The following is an 18,449-nucleotide window of genomic DNA, read 5'->3' as shown; positions in this document are numbered from 1 at the left end:
GGCTAGACCTATTTGCAAATCATTCTTTGAAAACTAGATAAGGAGATTTGGGGGGTCAGTTGGGTGTCTGACCCGTGCAGAAACCTATCACCGTGCTTAAGAGTGTCCAAACCAAACTAAGAATTCCATGCATCCCACCTACACATGAAACTTCCAGAGATAGATTGTTGGAATGAAATGCGCACTCTCTGGAGGGATGCATGCTGCTTACTTAATTTTGGAAAGACTAAGGCACAGGTTGGCAGGAGCAAAGGTTTGGGGACCTCAGAGTCTGTGTTGGGGTGCTGCTGGAGTCTATCCAGTTATTACCATATAGCTTGCTGTTTGTATCACTGTCTGGCAAGCTTTTTCGATGCTTGTCCAGCTAGGACCACCTCATAATAATAATAATAATAACAATCCTTGCATTTGACATAGCGCTTTTCATATCAGGAGGACATCCCAAAGCGCTTCACAGAACACACTGTAAAGTGAATGGACTGTATATTTGTGGGCGAACGCGGCAGCCAATTGCGCACAGCAATGTCCCACAAACAGTCGTAGATTGACAATGGCCAATTTATTATTGTTTTGGGTTTTGGAGGGATTATTATTAGGCGTGTGGAGTAAGGAAACTTGCCCAAGGTTTCGCCCTGCGTGGAATTGAACTCCGGTCTCTCACTTGCAAAGCGAGTGCTCTAACTACTGAGCTACAGGACTCCACTTTACCTGATAGGACTTTGACTTGCCAGGTTGACAGGAGTTGAGTGGGATGATTCCCTGCTCCAGTGACTGGTCTGCCTTTCCAAGTCCTGCCAATGAGCCAGGCTGGCTGTGCTGTCATCAGCAGCACCCTGGAGGACTGCGGATCCACCTGGCCAGGAACCCGACTACCGAGACTGGCACAGAGGGTTGTCTTGGTTCCTACATTCCGCTCAAGACATGTCACCTGGAGCCAGTTCAACTCCAAATAGACCCCACTTACCTCCCCCCCAAACAGGATAGTTGTGAAACAAGTACGGGTTTGAATAGATAAGTACATCGTTGAAAATCATAGATGTTAATAAAGCCATTTATAGCATCACAGCTATATTGTTGGATTATATTACATACTCCGTGCACAAAAGTAGTGGTTATTTGTTAGAGAATGATAACTGAAAAGTTGGGGCAATTGTACATGTGTTCATATTGCGTCCCATCTGCGTGTTTCGGTGGATGTTAAAGATCCTGTTACACTACTTGAAGAAGAGAAAGGAGTTTCTGCCAGCATCCTGGCCAATAATACTCCAGATAAAATTTGTCATCCACTTCATGGCTGTTCGTAGGACATTGTTGTGTGCAAATCTGTTGCCACATTTGCCAACAAAATGCAGTTACTACACTTTACAGTAATCCTTGTGAGTTGTTTTGAGATGTCATTCTTACTTGAAAGCGTTATATCAAATGCAGGGATTATTACATATGCATCGTGTTTGTTTTATAACACATCAGACCTGACTGATGCTAGTTTACATTAGTACTTTGTCCTCAAAAACAACAAATAATGTAAATTGGGGAGTTTTGCTGGCTACTGAAAGGCATAGCCCAGTGCCGAGTCACATCTCCAGTTGTTGCCTTATTACAGAGATCGGAATTAGTTATTGTAAAGTGGAAGATTTGGAGCGGGTCATCCCAGTGACATCCTGCCCCAACATGGAGGCTTAATGTCATTGCGTAAATATTAAGGTGCACTGTGTAGTGTCGAGGCACCTTTCATTCTCCTCTTTTCCTAATAAACTTTTTTCTCAATGTCCCAGTGCCTTTTTCAATATTTGGATGATAGACTGTATAATTATTAAAACAGGACGCACAGTACACCAGTGTACCTCACTTACCTGCAGTTAGCTAATATTGAATTTATATTGTTGCAGTAGACTATGCGAAGGTTGAACTGTGTTCAACAAATGAGATAGACCATACCTATGGTAAGTTATCTAAAACTGTATTGTGAGATCAGTTTCAGTCTCTGAGGATGCTCAAATACAGCTAAAGGATAGAGAAATGTCTCCTAATTGAGATCTCTTCAATTTCATTCCTTTTGATGCATTTTTAATACTGGTGGAGAAATGAAAATAACAACAGGTTTCTGACTGTAATCATTTTTTTGCCTCAGTTCTCGGACATTTGATCAGTATCTTCAAGATGTTAAATGTTTCAACAGCATCTAGCTTTCCAGTTACAAATTCTGTCATAAATGATGTCTTGATTTTACCACCAGCATTTGAAACTAAAGACAAATTCATTATTTACTTGCTTCCAAGTTCAATTTGTTCATGAGCATCAGTTGAATACTAAGCATTAATGATGGACACAATACAAGGCCTACCTTTGAACTATTAGTAAAATACCCATGTGAATGCTGGATTGAAAACATATTTGAACTTTACTTCCAGACAGCAGCCAATTTAAGTTTTGAAATAATCAATTTTAAAGACTTTACAGATGTATAAAGGTTATTATTTAAGGAGGTTTATGTGGATAGTTTTAATACAACACAATCTATGTTTATGTAGTGCATCTTCAAAATGCTGGCTAGGTTCTCTATGCTAAAACAAAATGGTGACCTTCAAGATCATCATGCACCATCGTGTCCCGTCCTGGCCGTTCACAATTCATAGGAAGTAATACTTGCAGCAATCTGATGATTCAGCAGTTGGCCATGTTTTTGCATGAGACACTGAGGGGCATTTTGAGGCAAACTGACCTTGGTGTACATGCACAATGAATGTGGAAGCAATGGTCACTGATTGGGACTCATGTTGGGATTTTAGGGATCTCAATTGTCACTTTATCATGAAACTGCACTGTGAATAGCATGTGGAAATGTAATAAATAGTGTTTCATTTGTTATACATTTTTAAAAAGTTACATAAACATTATATAAAAGTTTCTTTTAGAAGTGTTTTGGGAAATGTTTGGTGAACCTAGGCTTTTTAATTTGAGTATAATTATATTTAACTCTTATCTACATGTAGTTGCCAGGATGATAGTTTCAATTGTTTTACAAACTGACCTTGTTGGATAGGAGAAAGTGATAGTTTACTATAATAAATGTTACACAGATTCCATTTGTGGAGTCCTGTAGCTCAGTGGTTAGAGCACTCGCTTTACAAGCGAGACACCTGGGTTCAATTCCAGGCAGGGCGAAACCTTGGGCAAGTTTCCTTACTCCACACACCTAATAATAATCCCTCCAAAACAAAACAATAATAAATTGGTCATTTTCAATCTACAACTATTTGTGGGATATTGCTGTGCGCGTTCGCCCACAAATATACAGTCAATTCACTTTACAGTGTGTTCTGTGAAGCGCTTTGGGACGTCCTCCCGACGTGAAAAGCGCTATATCAAATGCAAGGATTATTATTATTATTATTTGGACCTTGAAAGGAGGACAGTTTCTTTTATGCAAATACAACATCTGCATTGCAAACAACCAATATAGGAATTGTTTGTTACAGCAGGATTCTGGCTGTGCTATGTAAAAAATGTCGGCAGTTAATAAATTAGTTTCCATTTCATGTAATTTTGATGCACATAACTAATTCAAGTTGTTTTTCATGTGGTATGGGCTCTTACAGAGTTACATTTCATGACGATGATCTAGGTATGTCTAAAGCTGTCCAAAAATTGATTCTGGTCATTCAAGTGTATATGAGCAGGGAGAGGAAGTTAGGGAGTATAGGTTGCACTTGTGTTTGAGACTTTTTAAAATGTGAAGGATGGGGCTAAATTCGAGTGTGATGTTGATGCAAGATGAATGTTTAATGATGATTGTGCAATTGGAAATGGTTTATTTAAGTGGTGATGCAGTCTAAATGACATTAAAACTGCAATATCCCATGCATACAACTGTTTCCCATCTGGAGAGGGTGGAACACTTAGGTAACTAGGTAAATTGTCAGAAAGACATTCTGACACAATTTCTTTTCAAAATGTTTTTGCTTTTTAATAGAGAGAATTTAAACCCAGGAATATATATTCTTAATTTATGGCTATTTGTGTCTGTTGTGGACATCAGGTTTCTAACTACTTAGTAAGAATCCAAGTTGAATGCAGAGCTCAATGTTCTCAGGATAATCAACCTACATTTTCTGCTTCAGTATCCAAATAAAATGTGAATCCAGGTTCCCTGACAGTTTCTGATGGTAGGAATCTGTTTTACTCTCTTGAGGTATGATCCCTGACTGTTTATTGTAAATTCGGGAATGTACAGGACCAAGAAAGACCACTATTGTACATCTGGTTGATTTTAAAGCAAATGGAAATAATCCTGCTTATGTATACAATATATCACACCTCAACTGAGTTTGCCAAATAGCTGTCTAATTCCTTCAATCGAAGAGAGGATTGTGTCTGTGTTACCAGGAAGTGAACACAGTTTCCATTTGTATAGCACCTATGATGTAGGAGGACAGTTTCAAAGTGTTTCACAAGGACGATAGGATGGACCAAACAATAAGCGAAAGGAGCGTTTAAGCATCTTATCAACAGAGATAAAAGGGTTTTCGGAGACTGAAGGTGAGAATGTGGGGGTGAGAAACAAGCAACAACAACTTGGATTTATATAGCGCCCTCCACGCCGGACGGCGTCTCAGTGCGCTTTACAGTAACGGATCCCGGGACCGAGCCAGGGGGAGAGGGAAGAAGGTGACCAAAGGCACGGTCAAAAAGAAAGGTCTTCAGTAGAGACCTGAAAATGGGAAGGGAGGGAGCAAGACGAAGGGAGTAAGGAAGGGAGTTCCAGAGCCTCGGGGCATAATGGCTGAAGGCACAGCCACCAAGAGTAGAGCGGAGGACTTGGGGGATGAGGAGGAGGCCAGACCTGGAGGAACGAAGGCAACGGGTACTGTTTTGAGGAGAGAGGAGGTCAGAGTGGTTGGAGGGTGCGGAGGAGTGCAGGGACTTGAATAGAAGGATAAGGATCTTGAAATCGATCCTCTCTGGGATAGGCAGCCAGTGCAGTCTGGCACGGACTGGGGTGATCAGGGAGCGGAGTTTCGTGTGGGTGAGAATGCGGGCGGCAGAGTTTCGAATGATTTGGATTTTATGGATGGTGGTGGATGGGAGACTGGCGAGGAGGGTGTAAGAGTAGTCCAGCCGAGAGGTGACAAAGGCATGGACTAGGGTTTCAGCGGCTTTTGGAGTGAGGTACTGGCAGAATAGACTAGAGTTGGAAGAGTGGTGAGCACAGGTGTGAAACTAGATGCACCAGGTACAGAGCGGAGAGACCTTGTAAAGATTTCAAGTGAAGATAGTGAGTGAAGTAAAGTTAATCATATGGGGAATACTTACTGGCCAAGGAAAGCATAATTATTTGTAGACTGTCCAGATTTGTCTTTGCTTTGAAGTTTCTGAGCCACCAAAGTCTTAGTGTGAGAAAATGTAGTGCCTTTTCCTGCTGTTAATGTTGCTAATGACATGAAATAGTTTTATCCCCAGCTAATGAACAAAGTTAGGAAATGCACCAGGGTACCTGAAAATGTGTTCACTCCTGTAATTAATTACATCAATTCTGGAGGTCGAGTGATGCTATTAGTACTGGCATTTAATACATGCAAGCCTCATTTAACTGAGGCTTGAACTTCCCTGTGTGCCTGTGAGGTGATTATGGCACAAGGCAACACTTGTCTTCAATAAAATAAAATAAAATAATATAATAAAATAAGTAAAATAAGCATTTAAAAAAAAGTAACTGTTTCAAATAGTTGCTACATAATGCATAGATTTTGTGGCGTAATATTTGTGCATCTTCAAAAAGTGCAAGAACGGTCACAATGTGGTGGACCTTGAACTTATCAGTGTCCGTATTGCATGGTTTAACTCTACCCAAGTATCATTACCTGTTCTACATACAATATAAGTGGGCCAACTGGCAGTAATTTTCTGAAAATAACCAAATTCTTGCATTAAAGGGGCTATTTTGGAAGCCTGCGCCAGCTGCTATGGTTTAAAGTAAAATTCTGTATGTCTGAATGAAGTGTTGAAATACCGTTTGTACTGTACATTTCAAATTTTTTAAGGCAGAAGTGCCCCCATTAAGATACAGTGGAAAATGTATTTCATTCCTTGGTAATTCATTCCCAAGGATGATTCGGTTCTTTGTGATCACTTCTTGCTACAAGAAAATACTATTTTCAGTGTTCATACTCTGGGAACCCTAATTTGTCTCAGCACTGTGATTCCGAGTTGGAGTCAGTGGCCAATGCACTTCAAAGCGCTTCACAGAGCACACTGTAAAGTGAATTGACTGTATATTTGTGGGCAAACCGGCAGCCAATTGCGCACAGCAATGTCCCACAAACAGTCGTAGATTGAAAATGACCAATTTTATTATTGTGTTTGGTTTTGGAGGGATTATTATTAGGCGTGTGGAATAAGGAAACTTGCCCAAGGTTTCGCCCTGCCTGGAATTGAACTCAGGTCTCTCACTTGCAAAGCGAGTGCTCTAACCACTGAGCTACAGGACTCCAATGCAGTGACCAGAACTGTACAGCGTACTCCAAATATGGTCTCACCAATGTTTTATTACCCCTGGCAGGATTACCCCTCTATTTTGGCTTACTATTGATCTTTTGATGCATCAATCACAACCCCCAGGTCCTTTTCATTTTCCATATGTATTATTTTCCTTCCGTTCAAAGAATAGTCCCTTCCTGGATTTTTTGTCCTCATGTGAAGTACTTTACATTTCTCTACATTGAATCTCATCTGCCACCAGTCTGCCCAATTCCGAAGTGTGTTCAAATCCTCCTGTAATGTATCTTGTTCAGCTTTGCAATCTACCACCTTCATAAGCTTGGTGTCATCTGCAAACCTAGCAGATGTGCTTGCGATTCCTAGTTCCAGATAATTTATAAAAATATTAAACAAAAGAGGTCCCAAAACACACCCTTGTGGGACTCACTGGTAACAATTTCCCAGTCTGATGACATTCCCTGTACCACCTGGGTTCTTCCAGTCAACCAGTTACCTATTCATAGATAAATATAATGTGTACACACTAATAATCCTTGCATTTGATATAACGCTTTTCACGTCGGGAGGACGTCCCAAAGCGCTTCACAGAACACATTGTAAAGTGAATTGACTGTATATTTGTGGGCGAACGCGGCAGCCAATTGCGCACAGCAATGTCCCACAAACAGTCGTAGATTGAAAATGACCAATTTATTATTGTTTTTGGTTTTGAAGGGATTATTATTAGGCGTGTGGAGTAAGGAAACTTGCCCAAGGTTTCGCCCTGCCTGGAATTGAACTCAGGTCTCTCGCTTACAAAGCGAGTGCTCTAACCACTGAGCGACAGGACTCCACTAGGTTATGCCTGGTGCTCAAGCCTTTCCTCACAACTCTGGTATCTAATTTCAGCTATCAGTCTTGTTACCCTTGGCTGCACCCATCCAATGTCATAATGTCCTTTTTTTGTTAAGGTTAAAATGACTTTGACAGCCCTTTACACACACAATGATAGAAATGGAAACAGGTTCTAGCCTCAATCTTAACATTACACCCCTGTGGTACATTATTACATTTACATGGGAAAAGCAAGCACAGATGGCAAATGTGTTATTTCTTTAAAAGAAAATTCATCATTTGAGACTCAAATAAAAGCTGGAGTTCCATTCTTTCTTCAATTGTTGCTTTGCCTGTGAAGCAGCTGCACTGAGGATGGTTACATTCAACAAGCTCTGTATGGATTGCATTAACAATACACAAAAATGATTAATGACTTTTCAATAGCGTATAATGGAAATGTTTGCTTGAAAATCAATAGAAAATTATAGACCCTTATAGAACTGAAGCAATGTGGGGAACATCTTGTAATTCTGAAGAGAGGCCTTCAGGAAACGAGGTTCACTCCAGCTAGCTAGGTACCAGATGGCAAGTTGAGAGCAATTTAAGAATGTTTCCACAAGTATTTTCAATTGGTACTGCATAAATTGCAGATATCACATTTTGACAGTGTTCCTGATAATCCATTAATTGATAGATTCTCAGTCGAGCATAATTGTATTTGGCTAATTTTTCCTACTCAGTACAACCCAGTACAAACATAATGGGCTGAATGGCCTTCTTCCGTCCTTTACATTTCTATGATTCTGTCATCTCCTGGTGGCATCATTAGTTACAGTTGCACAAGTGATAATTTGTTATGCACAGGTCTCTGCAATAGCTATGAGTGTGTTGGAAACAAAATACATATGGATAGTTGATAATAAGTTGATAATATCTTTGCCTGGATTTTGAATTGTATACTTTCCAGTGGAGGACACTGGGTAGCAGTCAAGTACACAAAGCCTGAATGATATTTTTCTCATCTTCTGCTCTCCTTCACAAACAGTGAGGCTAATTGTAGCACCCCTATTACCACAATGGCTGAGTTGAACTGTAAAGACCAGTGAATGAACCTGATCTCTGAAAGCTTTTTCACATCAAGCTATATCGGCTGAGCATCAGATGCCATATTCCTGCCAAACAAGGAGAGCAAACCCATTTTAAATGTATGGAGATTTGTTTAGTTTTCAGTCTGGTGATTCAATTGAGTTTTGAGTGTGATCATCATATAGATTTCCATAAACTATTGTAGGGTGGAAACAGCCCAACAGCCCATGCTAATGTTTACTGTACCCCACAAGAGCCTCTCGCTCCCCCCAGTACCCTCTCTCATACCTCTCTGTACCCTTGTATGCAACTCATCCATGGTACACTAAGAGTTAAAATAGTTTTCAGAGCTTGCAGTGTTTTCTGGTCAATATAGGTGTCAGGTGGCTAGGGCTAGATGAGAATCTAAGCCTATCCTGAGACACCAGCATCCCTTCTCTTACCCTCTTGCAATACACCTTGTCTGCTGAATTACAGAATTATGTTTAGGAAATTCCTGAAACAAAATTAAAATACTTTTCTGTTTCAGAAGGTAAATCCACTTGCCCTTCAATTGTTAATTGTTGTTTTTGTACAGGAGTATTCACCTTTGAATATCAAAGGAGAAGTTTGTTTAATGCATTCCAATGTGTAATTAAAATACAGCATTATTTCTGTGTACCTGCAGTATACACAGTGACTAATTGCACTTTGCAGGAAATCCTGTGAGGTGCTTTGAGATGTCCTCCTAATATGAGAGACACTATATCAAATGCAAGGATTTATTTAATAATTGAACCTTTAACAAGATGAATATTTAAACCTTCTTAAGCAGTAGAATTTACATAAAAAGTCATTCAATCAAGTCTGTTAATATTGATTTTACTATTGTCAGTAGTGTTAATTTGAATTTTGAAAATGCCAGTTATTTCCTGGAGAACTGACAAAAATGATACAATTTACATTTATATTATAATAATAATATACCTTGCATTTGGTATATAGCGCCTTATCACATTGCTCAGACATCTCAAAGCGCTTCACAAAATATACTGTCGAGTATGTAAAGAATTGACTGCATATTTTGAGGAGAACCAATTGTACACAGCAGTTTCCCATAAAGTCATGGATTGAGTGACCAAATTATTATTATTACTTTTTTTGACGGGATTATTATTATATAGCACCTTTCATTTCAGGAAGATGTCTCATGGCGATGGACAATGCTGGATGTTGTTAACAATATTATACTGTAGAGTATAATACTGTATTATACTTGTATAATACAATATTGTCCCCTCATATTCTTAAAAAAGATCTGAAGCATTTGGGTTTACATTGCTAGGTTATATTTTCTCACAACAACAGATGGCCAGTAACAGATGCATCCTTTTTTTAAGCCTCCTTTTTCTGTCCAATCATTCAGTTATACATATCAGTGTGTGACAGACGTCTTGGAGCCTGTTTTAACTGTTCATCTCCACCTTCTGTAGTTATCCAGATCCTATAAACCTCCAAGGACATGTCAGTAACCCTTTGAACCTTTTCCTGACTCCATCGGGAGTATTCAACTTTTGAGTTAAAATAAAATTCTAAAAGAAAAGCTATTACCTTATCAAACATTAGAGAGATGAAACAAAGATCCATGTTATGTTTTTCAAGATGTAGGCAATAGTTAGTTCACCTTTTAACCTTGCCAAGCTAAATACCACAGAGTTTTCTGCAGTATTTTTGGAAACCGCTACCAAACAAAGGTGAAGGGTTAACTGAGCATGATATACATTAACAATTTAGAGATTTATTGATCAGTTGTCTATGAGTTTTCTTCATTTATTGCAATGACTGTGTTTTACACAAATTGTCACATTAAATCTAATTCAGTTCAATAAATACATGCAACATTCAATAACAGATTTCAAAATAGCATAACAAATCTGAAACTGTTGTGCATCTTTACAGCCATGGTTCTAATAATGGTTTGTTGAGTTTTCAACTGAAGGTTTCTTTTATTGATTCCAGTTACACTCATCGAGTAGTTGGCAATGGCATCAAAGCTCAGTCAAGCAACCCAGAAGTGAAGGTGAAAGGAACTGACCCAGTCATAAATCAGATCATTGATAAACTGAAGCACATCAATCAGGTAAGAAAGACTGTCTCAATGTGATGTATTGCACTGCAGTCTTCCAGAGCTCACATTTGCATTTACAATTGCTCAATTTCTACAAAAGAATTGCAGAACAGGCAAAATAAAGAGAAAATGCATTTTAAATCATATTTTATGTTCCATTGTATTGAAAAAAATGTGAAATATAAGACCTGGGCTTTCACCTACACAGTTCTTTGAAGATGGCAGGATAGTTTGATAGAGCTGTTTTTAAAAAAAAGCACATCAGATCCATGGCTTTATAAATAGAGGCATTACAAAAGCAAGCAAGTTCTACTAAGCCTGGTTCTGCTAAATTCTGGGCACCACACTTTTGGAAGGATATCAAGGCCTTGAAGAGGGTGCAGAGGAGATTTACCAGAATGATAACAGGGATGAGGGACTTTAGTTCTGTGGAGACTGGAGAAGCTGGGATTGTTCTCCTTAGAGCAGAGGAGGTTGAGGGATGATTGAATAGAGGTGTTCAAAATTATGAGGGGTTTTAATAGCGTAGATAGGTTTCCACTGGCATGTGGGCTGGTAACCAAGGGACATAGATTCAAGATAATTGTCAAAACAACCAGAGTGGAGGTGAAGAGTTTTTTTTACACAGAGAGTTGTTGCAGTCTGGAAGGGTGATGCCCGAAAGAGGTGTGGAAACAGATTCAACTTTCAAAAGGGGATTGGATAATAATAATAATAATAATGGACAGGAAGATGGTGACAATGCACTCGCACATTTCATGCTGAGCTGTATGGCCCACCAAGAAGCTCGTAGGGAGTTCCTGGTATCTACCATGCATCAAATGAGTTCTTAAACCCACACTTGTCGGATGTCAAACGACCAACCCGTGATATCCTACTTAGTGGGGGAGGTCAGCGGGTCTCCTTCGAGTTGAACTGGCTTCAAGGTGAATATGTGTGGCAGTAGAATATTGAAATTGAGCCAGCTATGTGGTGGTCTCGGTAGTCTGGTTCCTGAGCCAGGCAGGTTCGCAGTATTCCAGGGCACTACTGATGAAAGCACAGACTGGCTCATTGGCAGGACTTGGAAGGGCAGACCAGTCACTAGGAATCTTCTTGCTCAGTTCTTGTTAATCCTGCAAGCCAAGCACGAACGGGTAGGGTAGCCCCAGCTGGACAAGTATCAGGAAAGCTTGCCAGACAGATGCTGTCAATGGCAAGCTGTGTGGCTTTAGCTGTTTAGACTCTAGCAGTACCCCCAATGCATTCTGGGGTCCCCAAACCTTGGCTCTTGCCATCCTGTGCCTTATACTTTCCGGAATTGGGTAACCAGGATGCATTCCTCCAGGGAGAGAGTGCACATTCCATTCCAACAATCTATCCCTGGAATTTGCATGTGTAGCTGAGCTCACGTGCATGGAATTCTCAGTTTGGTTTGGATACTCAAGCATGGTGATGGGTTTCTACATGTGTCAGACACTCATCTGACTCCCACCACTGCATCCCACCACCCCCCCCCCCACCCCCCCCCGAAAAAAGGGGATGCAAACAAATGAAACCCTAAGACATCTGAGCAGGCTACTGTTCTCCAGGAGTAGACAACACCATTTCAGAAGAGATGTGCAAATTCTGTGAGGCGACATGCGATGATCTGTAATATAAAATTGTAGAATTTATTTACATCAGGAGGACGTCTCGTAGCACTTCAAATGATACACAAAAAATTTGGAGTGTGTTTTTGCAGCAATTGTGGCAGCCAATTTGCGCTCAGCAATGTCCCATATGTGTTCACTTGGTAAATATAAGAATTCCAGTTCATGTAAAGTAATTACAGATATGGATAACAAATCGTCCAAAGATATTTGTTAAATGTATCCATATTTTTACCATCAGTTTTTCACAATGTTTTCAATATGCATTTGTTTTAACCATTGAATGTATTTTTTATAGTTGTTTTCTTGAGATCAATTTTCAGAATAGGTTTGAGACGTTGACAGAATTTACTGTTGTTCATATATTAAGAACCGAATATAATGGATATTTTTCAGAACTTCAACCAGACAAACAGGATCGACAGCAACTCAGTTTTAAGTTTACTTGCTTCAGGTTATAATCCAATATACTTCTGATATATCAATCGTTTACCCTGGGCACACATTTCATATTTCCAGTACCAATATAAATCACCTTGCATTTAGCCACTTTAAAATCTATCCACTGTTTTTTATTACTATAGTATTTACTCTTATTGATGTTGGTGCTTTGTTATAAATTCAAGTAGGTCTGAATCAAGAAGCATGAAAGAGTAGTGCAAATAATAGGCATAGTGTTACACGGAAACCTACGTGGAAAACCATTATCGTAGCATAATCTAGATTTATTTATTGGTAATGTTTTAAAAAATAGACCGGAATTTTATTGATCTCTAAAGAACCCTTACAAGGATGAAATTAATAGGCTTTAGATTGATTTACGCGACTTGAGTTTGGCTTTACACATACAAATGCAATTAATCTGCAAGCGCTGATTTAAAATCGTGTCACACTATGGATCACCAGCTTTCATATTGTTCAGTTATTAAATTGGTGATGCCTATTTGAAAGGTTATGATCGATGAATGATAAGCATTTATTATGTTCAGTGTGCAAGATGCGGTGACTTTATAGGATTCATTCTCGGTTTGTGGTACATACATTTCTGATTTAAATCTCACTTGTCTGCTTACCACATACAACAGTATAGTGTAGTTTTGTTATGTGCTTGGGTTACACAATGGAGAGTATCAGGCTGGCCAAGGTCAGGAGTGGGTGCATGGCGAATAGGAAGATCATGTTACTCCTTGAGAATTCCTTTTGGAATCCTTGGACCTTGGAGTTGGGTCAGCTGAGACCATAGCATGTCTGAGGCCAAACTGGTGATAATAATAACAATAATAATAATAATCCTTGCATTTGATATAGCGCTTTTCACGGCAGGAGGACGTCCCAAAGCACTTCACAGAACACACTGTAAAGTGAATTGATTGTATATTTTTGGGCGAACGCGGCAGCTAATTGCGCACAGCAATGTCCCACAAACAGTCGTAGATTGAAAATGACCAATTTATTATTGTTTTTGGTTTTGGAGGGATTATTATTAGGCGTGTGGAATAAGTAAACTTGCCCAAGGTTTCGCCCTGCCTGGAATTGAACTCCGGTCTCTCACTTGCAAAGCGAGTGATTTAACCACTGAGCTACAGGACTCCACTGATGGGCAGCATTGGGATTATGTTCCTGCAGTAAAGGGGATGAGATCAGGCTTCACACGGCTTCTGGCTCAATGAGGATCATTGGAGTGGAATATAAGTTAACATTTGAACATTTAATGACCTGCAAGACAGAGTGATGGAGGGAGGGATCTCCACAGGTTAGGGCCATGGTAGCTGAAAGCTGAAAGGGTACTGTCGCTTATTATGCCTGAGTTTGCTGATTAATGATAGAGAAGGTGAATGGAGGAGTGAAGTTGGTGAAGATCAAATAGATAGGCAGATGATAGCCTGTGAAGAGATTTGTAGGTGAGGTATTTTAAGTAGTCTGTTGGGAGCCAATGGAGCCTGGAGAGGACTAGGGAAATGAGCGTGCATTTTGATGCAAGTGAGGAGGCAGGCGGCTGAGTTTTGGATTTCCTGGATCTTACAGAATTTAGAGCCATTTAATGAGTCAACAGACTAAATTGGGGAGGTCACTGTTGTTTCAAGAAGATTTTTTTCCACGCATGATGATCTTTTGTCACAGATTGTATCCATCACCCTCATACGGTTCATCTTTTGTTATTTTCAAGCCAAGTCTGTTGCCAGAATGCTGTTGGACACAATCCAAAAGAGGATTTCAGTTTATATTTTAAGGCAAGACACAAACACTGTTCTAAACCCAACTAGGCAGGGATAGTCAGCAAACAAGATTTTGTTATGGATTTTTTAATAAATTATGGCATGCAATATTTATATCCATGTTGGAGATTTTCTTTGATTTCAGAGGTCTTGCTCATTTCAGTGTTGTTAAATCTCTTGGGATTTGTTGTAATTGTCATATAGTGCATTTTGCTTGAGGGTATTTATTGTTTTCAATTGTGAATGGTGGAGCTGGGGAGTCCGGCGAGGAGTACGTTGGAAATTCCACTCCATTATATTTGGGAGACTGTGGAAATGTTTTCAGAAGCTTCCCCTAGAAGATGTAAACAACGAGTTAAGAAAAAATAATGTTATATGGAAAGTACCTGGTCTGAGGAATCAAAGCCTTTTTTCCGCACTTTTTTCAGTTAAGCAATTTCCCCTTTAAGAATACTAGTTTATTCTACAACTTGCTCTGTAAAATTTTTTAGCAATTTTTTTTATGATGTATGATTGAAGTGTCTTTTTCAGAAACTGGTGCATTTGGGTAATATCTTTTTTTTATATTAATTGTTATTGATATTCTTCACTTTTAGAAATGAGAATACAGGAGGCAATAACACCTCACTCTTTAAGGTTATACATACAGTATTCATATCAAGAACTGCAACAATCAATATTCATGCACACCTCAAAAAAAAACAGCATTAAAGTAAGGATAGACACCAACAATAATTTGCATTTATATTGTGCCCTTCACATTGGGAGGATGTCTCAAAGCACTTTATGCAATGGATTGGGAGTCTGAGTTTGGGGGAGTGGGGAGGGTGTGGTAGAAAAGAGAGGTCTTAATCAAATTTGAAAAAGGAAAGTTGTTCAGTTTTCACTGGAAGAACAAATAATTTGCCAAGTCAGCCTTTCCTCCCCTTTCTTACCTCATTGAGTTACGTATCCATTTGCAAACAAATAGAGACATAATCTGAAAGGTAAATGTTATTGAAATATAGTAATTGTTTTGTAACTCACACAATAGATGTGAGCAGTATAATGTTCAGCACATGTGTGTTTTGCCTAAGTAAACCAACATTCTGTGAATACAGAAACCCAGCCATCGACTTTGGTAAGAGGCAGAAGGCAGCTTGACTTCTGAAGCTGCTTGCTTAATAATAAATAAATACATCAAAGTCCTGTGGTTAGAGCAGTTGCCATGCAAGCGAGAAACCCGGATAAGATTCCCGGCAGGGCGAAATGTTGGGCAAGTCTCCTTACTCCATGTGTCTTTGTTTACCTAGCAGTGAGTAGAAACCCGGTTGTTAGTCAATTGGCGGATCGTTTTCCGGAAGTAATAAGTACTTAAAAATAAATAATAATTTGGTCCATGACTGTTTGTGGGACACTGCCATGCGCAATTGTCTGCTGGATTTCGCCCACAAAATATGCAGGCAATTCACTTTACAGTATATTCCGTGAAGGGCATTGAGAAGTCTCGAAGACATGATGAAGTGCTATATCAAATGCAAGGATGATTATTATACAGGAAGAAAATTATCACACAATTCTTTCTGTGCACGAAAATATAAACAAAAGTTAGGAGATGATTTTTTTTATCCAGATTTATAGAAGCTTAACTGAATTGGTTTTTAATTCATTTAAATCTATCAGTTCACATAGAAGAAAATCAACCATATAAAGCCAGCCAAGTGTGATATTAAGCAGCTGAACTTGTCAAAATAATCAGTCCTTAGTTAAAGAGTCTCAATTCCAATGCAACAAAGACTTATAGCCGGTGGCAGTGTGGGTTTTAATGTACTATACAGAAATTAATTTGAATTCTTGTGCAACAAAAAATAATCAAAAGTGTCAACTCTGCTGTATTGAAAAAAAAGTCTACTGTATACATTTTTAAAACCACTTTCATATCATGTGCTTTTGGGAGATCAACATTTTAGAATGACCTAACTCGATATGAAAACTTAATTTCATGTTGGCATATTATGATCAGATGAGGGAACTGATGCAGTGTGCGGGTGGAATATTTTCTGGAAGATTATAGCATTGGAGAATAGCTCTGAATAAGTAAAATGATGCAAGTTGACATGGCATAAGAAATGATGAAATGTAAAATCACCATGTAATACCTCATATTTATGCCACTATACTAATGTTGCTTCAGTGATGATAAATGTTTCAGGTACATGGTGCAGTGCAATTATTGTCTCTGTGTTATATCTAAGTGTAAATGTGCAGTGCAAAGTAAAATTCTTGTAGTTAAATGAGGCAAACTCGTCCATGCCACATTAACTCGGCCACTATGTATTGCATCAAAGACCCGGGGGTCCAAAGATAATGTGCGAGACTGACAAGAAACAAATGTTGTTGCTGCTAAAAGAAAATCTCCACATGCTTCAACTGACATGTCCTGTGTCTGTACAGTTAGATGTGGATGGGGTAATGCACACAAGCAAAAAAAGTGGTTTGAGCTGAATTGTTGTCCTTTACAGTGCATATTTTCTATGAAGGGCATTGAACAGAATGTCGTATTTTTGCCTTAGAAACATAGACATTTGCAGCATAGAAAGAGGCCATTTGTCCATCGACTTTGCACCATCTTTCAGAGTGAGGTGTTCATTCAATTCCACTGCCCTGCCTTATCCTCATTCCCTTTTAAGACTCTATCCTTCTCCTTGTCTACTTCTCTCTTGAAAACCATAATGAAAACCTTATTCATGAGGAATGCAGAAGTAGATCAGAGGGAAGTTTCTGAGGGTCAGCTCCAGGCAAGTCTGATTTCTGGAGGAGTTGCTGTTTCTTATTTCCTACAACCAATGATGTATACCAGGAGTCTGTGCTGTTAATTTATTCTATTTATTCTGTTGCTATTTTATTATATCCAATTACTCAAAGATATATGTTTAAACTGATCAGATGACAATATTAAAATTAAGTTTTCAGGACAGCGAATTTGTGGTCGTTTCAGGAACAGACGGAGCAATGGGACAATAGTTCCTGTTCCTGAAACAGGTTAAATAGTGCAATTACGAGTGTTGAAAAGTAGCAAATTAATCAAAATTCTATCTGTATTCCTTCCCCTCCCACCACCAACAATCTTAATCCCTGTGGTGGGTTTATTTATACTGTCAATTTAGACCAAACAATTTCAATAGGTTCCAAAGATCGCTTGTAAGCCTCCATTCTGAAGTATGTTGAGTTACGTCTAGATTCGTTGTTGGGTGCATGCCACATTTACAGAAAAAACATAAATAAAGGTTCTTCAGGCTGTTTTTCAAGGCAGGAATTTCACTTTCATTTCAATTTTAATTGTTAACCTATTCAAGATAGCATTTTCAGCCATGACTCAATGTAATTTTCCACATCAAATTGAGAATAAAATTGCACTGGGGATCAACGCTAATTGTTAAGTAGATTATCAGCACACAATCAACTTAGGGGACAGAAGTTGTACACTGAGCAATCAAATATGATCTTGAAGTTATACACTGATACCCCAGTGAGCTGGACCAATCGGTGGGGGGAGGGGGGGGGGGAGCGATGCGGTGTGGGAGATCCAGTCTGATGAGCCGGAATTTCCAGCTAAGCGTAAGTGCAGATATCGGCACTTACCAGCTTTTTTCTGTGCTGACATTTTTTAGTGCCGATAAATTGTCGGTACGGGCATTATAATTGTTTGAATCCTGCGAGCAAATGATAGCGAATAAGCTATTTTCTGCTTGTAGGTTTCTAACTGAGGAAAGTCGATATCCCTGGACCCTGAAGGGCAGTGAGTGTGCCGAGGCCATTCAATGCACTAAGTGGGCCAGCAGGAGTCTACACGCACGCGGATCCACGGAAATTTATTTTAAATGTTTCTGTTTCGGGTCTGTTCGGGTTCGGTACGAATTCCCGATACCCAGAGACTGGCAAGACAGAGCATTACTGAAACGTAGGCAGAACTATAAGATAAAAGTCAGCTGTGAGCAAATATTAATTACTAATTATTCTTACTAATTATTGCATTAAAATAAATGTCCTCTTTTTTCCTCTAACAAGCTTTTATTGTTACCTGCTCTGACACTAGTGCAGGTTATACATTTTTCA

The 18,449-nt window shown here is 39.2% G+C and overlaps 1 protein-coding gene and 1 non-coding gene across 2 annotated transcripts in view; both read left to right on the top strand.

The window, feature by feature from the left end:
• The window catches only part of gpc5a (glypican 5a), a 134,960-nt gene that overhangs the window by 90,865 nt on the left and 25,646 nt on the right, over window positions 1-18,449 (top strand). The window contains exon 5 of the mRNA XM_042334104.1: window positions 10,399-10,519. Coding sequence (XP_042190038.1) covers window positions 10,399-10,519 — 121 coding nt within the window. The remainder of the gene's footprint in view (window positions 1-10,398; window positions 10,520-18,449) is intronic.
• On the top strand, window positions 3,094-3,165 carry trnav-uac. Its single transcript has one exon. It is a non-coding gene; the product is annotated as a tRNA-Val (tRNA).

The sequence above is a fragment of the Callorhinchus milii genome, unplaced genomic scaffold (assembly GCF_018977255.1).
Source record: "Callorhinchus milii isolate IMCB2004 unplaced genomic scaffold, IMCB_Cmil_1.0 Scaffold4, whole genome shotgun sequence".
Taxonomy (NCBI): domain Eukaryota; kingdom Metazoa; phylum Chordata; class Chondrichthyes; order Chimaeriformes; family Callorhinchidae; genus Callorhinchus; species Callorhinchus milii.
The sequence above is the reverse complement of the archived record's forward strand: the minus strand, read 5'-3'. Positions and strand labels throughout refer to the sequence as shown.